The sequence below is a fragment of the Propithecus coquereli genome, unplaced genomic scaffold, assembly GCF_000956105.1.
Source record: "Propithecus coquereli isolate 6110/MARCELLA unplaced genomic scaffold, Pcoq_1.0 Scaffold44, whole genome shotgun sequence".
NCBI classification, from domain to species: domain Eukaryota; kingdom Metazoa; phylum Chordata; class Mammalia; order Primates; family Indriidae; genus Propithecus; species Propithecus coquereli.
Window position 1 is genome coordinate 13,449,042 of NW_012150174.1, and position 4,097 is coordinate 13,453,138.

At 39.1% G+C, this 4,097-nt stretch overlaps 1 protein-coding gene across 1 annotated transcript; it reads right to left on the minus strand.

Annotated features, from left to right (window-relative positions):
- Positions 1 to 446: 446 nt before the first annotated feature.
- LOC105818364 (olfactory receptor 56B4-like) lies at positions 447 to 1,415 on the minus strand. Its single transcript, XM_012654325.1, has one exon. The coding sequence runs from the start codon at positions 1,413 to 1,415 to the stop codon at positions 447 to 449; it is 969 nt and encodes a 322-aa protein (XP_012509779.1).
- Positions 1,416 to 4,097: the final 2,682 nt, after the last annotated feature.

Sequence of the window (4,097 nt, forward strand, 5' to 3'; positions counted from 1 at the left end):
GCAGGGGCAACATACGTAACCTAAACATCTGTACCCCAATAATATGCTGAAATAAAACAAAAAATTAGTAGTGAAGTTGAATAGAGAGAAAGGGTTAAAAGCAGGGACTTTGAGGCCTGGCTGCTTCAGTTCAAATCTCACCCTGCAACTTCCTTCCTATGTGACCTTGGGCAAGTTTCCCAACTCAGTTTCTTCATCTGCAAAATGTATAAATAATAGCTGTGCTTGCTTCATAGGGTTGTTACAGGAATTAAAAGAGTTACTATTTGTGAAATGCTTAGAGCAATGCCTTGCACATCCTAAGTGCTATCCCAAATAGGTAAATTAATTTGAACTGATATTCCTAGCAATTGAGAGGGATGGAATATTAACCAAGGAATGTAGGGCTCCAAAGCCTGTGCTTTTTCTGCAATTCTACATGTTATGTTCTGTCATTTGAAGTTGTTTCACTTCCTGGACACATATTTACCCAAACCAAGGAGCTTCTGGAAGGCCACTCTCAGCTCCTGGGTCCTAAGGGCATATACCATGGGGTTAAGGGCTGGGGGAATGACAATCTGCAGCACATTGAGGAGAACAGGGATGAGGGGAACCCTTCTTCCTGCCAGATGAGTGACGGACACTACAATAATAGCTGTGTAGAAAAAGAGGATGAGGATGAGGTGAGAGCTGCAGGTACTCAGGGCCTTTGATGTTGCTTCAGCAGAGTTCAGTCTTAGTACAGAGTGAATAATCCAAGCATAGGAAGCAAAGACCAGACCCATGTCACTCCCAACAACAACCCAGACCAAGACCAACTGGTAAAACTTGTTAATAGTGATGTCATCACAGGCCAGACTGGTGACCCCCAAGTTAGAGCAGAGGCAGTGGTTAATCTCATTCCTGGAGCAGTATTTTCTCTGGGCAGCCAATACAGGCACTGGGATGGTCAACAGGCCATTCCTGAGCATCATGAATCCTGTGGCTTTGAGCACAAAAGCTTGAGTGACTATGGAAGGATATTGAAGGGGGTGACAGATGGCTATGTATCTGTCCACCGCCATGCAGAGGAAGATACCAGACTCCATGCAGAAGAAGCAGTGGATGGCATAGATCTGAGCAAAACATTCAGGGAGGCTGATGGCCTTGGCGTCAAACCAGAAGATGGCCAGGATCTTGGGCATGATGGTGGTGGCAAGGCCAATGTCCACCACTGCCAATACACCCAGAAAATGGTACATGGGCTCATGTAGCATGGGCTCACATTGAATGGTTACCATGATGAGGATGTTGGCACCCAGAGCTAAGAGGTAGAGCAGAGCCAGGGGCACAGAGAGCCAGTGTTGCCACTCATGAATGCCTGGGAGCCCTGTCAGGATGAACTCAGACACTTGAAACCCTGAGCTATTATTCATTATTTTCAGGGCAGTATCCATATCATGGGATGTCTTCTTCCTAGCATCTGCCTGTGGATTAAGGGGAAACAGAATAAGACTGTGGTTAGCTCAGCTGAGGGTCAAAAGTTCTGTAGGGGAATAAGGCTCACCCACAATAACTCTGTCCTTTTTAACATAATACATTCTCTATCCCCCTGGAGATCCTTGGGAAAAGTTCAGGTAAGAACAGAAAGGATCCTTTTATATGTAGCTCATAAGCATGATGATTGAGTGTTCATGCACATGTGTGAGATGTGCCTCCCTCAAACCTTGTTACTATGTCTGGCACATTACCCATGTGACGTGAAACAAACCATCAAACAGACAAAAAAGAACAGAACGGCCAAAATAGATGCTAAGATGAGGATTTTAGTAGAATATTTGGTGGAATAAAAGTAAAGATTTACTGGCTTTATTTTTCTGAAATTCTGGGTGGATTATTTATGTGGGGAACATACACACTAAGCAGGAGACATATACATTATAAAAAATCTGATTTTCAGCAGGCGAAGTTAGAGGGAAGAGGTGTTGTCTTCTTTCTAGTGGATTTTCAGGAAGAGAATAACAGCCATCATGGAAACCCTGACCATGCTTTTCTTTTATTTTTATTTATTTAAAAATATTAAGGGGGTACAGATATTTTAGGCCACATGGATAATTTTTGTGATGTTTGAGTCCTGGCTATAGCAGTGCCTGTCACCCAAATAGTGTTCATAGTACCCATTAGGTTGGTTTATGCAACTCCTCTCTCCACCCTCATTGCTTTCCACTGAGTTTTACTTCCCTATGTGCACATGTGGGCTCATTGGTTGGTTCCAATTTAATAGTGAGTACAAGTGGTATTTGTTTTTCCATTCTGGAGATACTTCACTTAGGAGAATGGTCTCCAGTTCCATCCAGATTATTGCAAAAGGTATTATTTCATCTTTTTTATGGATTAGTATTCCATCGTATACATATACCACATTTTATTAATCCACTCATGAATTGATGGGCACTTGGGTTGATTCCACATATTTGCAATTGTGAATTGTGCTGCAATAAACATTCAAGTGCAGATGTCTTTTTGATAAAATGACTTCTTTTCCTTTGGATAAATACCCAGTAGTGGGATTGCTGGATCGAATGGTAGGTCTACTTTTAGTTCTTTGAGGAATCTCCATACTGTTTTCCATAGAGGTTGCACTAATTTTCAGTCCCACCAAGAATGTATAAGTGTTTCTTTCTCTCTGCATCCATGCCAGCATCTATTGTTTTTGGACTTTTTAATAAATGCCATTCCAACTGGGGTAAGGTGATATCTCATTGGGATTTTAATTTGCATTTCCCTGATGATTAGTGATATTGAAAATTTTTTCATTTTTATTGGCCATTTGTCTTTCTTCTTTTGAGAAGCTTCTGTTAATGTCTTTTGCCCACTTTTTTAATAGGGTCATTTGTTTTTTTTCTTGTTGATTTGCTTGAGTTATTTGTAAATTCTGGTTATTAGCCCTTTATCAGATATGTAGCTTGTGAATATTTTCTGCCATTCTGTAGGTTGTCTATTTCCTCTGTTGATTATTTCCTTAGCTGTGCAGAAGCTTTTTAGTTTCATCAAATCCCATTTATTAATTTTTGTCATTGCCATGATTGCCATTGGGGTCTTCTTAATAAATTCTTTGCCTAGGCTGATATCTAGAAGAGTTTTTCCTACATTTTCCTCTAGAGTCCTTATGGTTTCATGCCTTAAATCTAAGTCTTTTATCAATCTTGAATTAATTTTTGTGAGTGGTGGGAGGTAGGGGTCCTGTTTCATTCTCCTGCATGTGTCTATCCATTTTTCCCAGAACCATTTATTGAATAGGGCTTCTTTTCCCCAGTGTATGTTGTCTGCTAATGGTATTGGTACAAAAATAGAGTCATAGACCAATGAAACAGTACAGAGAACCCAGATATAAAACCATCTATCTACAACCAACTGATCTTTGACATGCCTTTCTTTTAAATGAGCCTTTGGTTGGCAAATAGTTTCTGACACAAACCATCTCATTTAATCTTCACCATGCAGGTGTTGCTATTCATATCTGAGGAAACAGGTTGAATGAGTTGCCTAAGTAAGAATCATATATTGAAAACACCAATAAGTGACTAAACTGTAGCAAAAATTTTAATCTTTAGCATTTACTTCCATCATTCCCTCCATCAAAAGGTATCCAATAGTTCAGTACCCTCTAGGAATATCGTTTGTTTCTTCTTCTGACTATGAAAGTAATGTTGAAGACATACTTACAACTATATTTTTAAATAATCAATGTTATTAATAAAAAATGTAAGGAGGGAAAATAACCAACAAATTTCCAACCACTTCCAGATTTTTCTGTGGAATAGTGTGGAAATTCAGCAGGCATTTATTGCACACATTTAGATGTTTTTGTTTAAATCTTTTCATGACTCATTCTTGGTCCTTTAACACTTCTCTTCATTCTTGATTTTGTTCATTCTTGAATGGTTGAGGAATATTTTCAAGTAATTATATCAAAAAGTGTACTTGGGCATTGTGCTTTGGGAATCCTTGAATATCTGAGAATTCTTTTTATTACCTTTATACATGAATAATACCTTGCCTTGTCAAATATTTAGATATCAATATTACCTTTTCTGAATCTCTGCCTTTGCTTCATTCATGACACTAAGTGTAGGATC

Bases quoted from the DNA above. Each gene is read 5' to 3' on its own strand.
- LOC105818364 (XM_012654325.1), bottom strand. From the start codon at position 1,415: ATGGATACTGCCCTGAAAATAATGAATAATAGCTCAGGGTTTCAAGTG.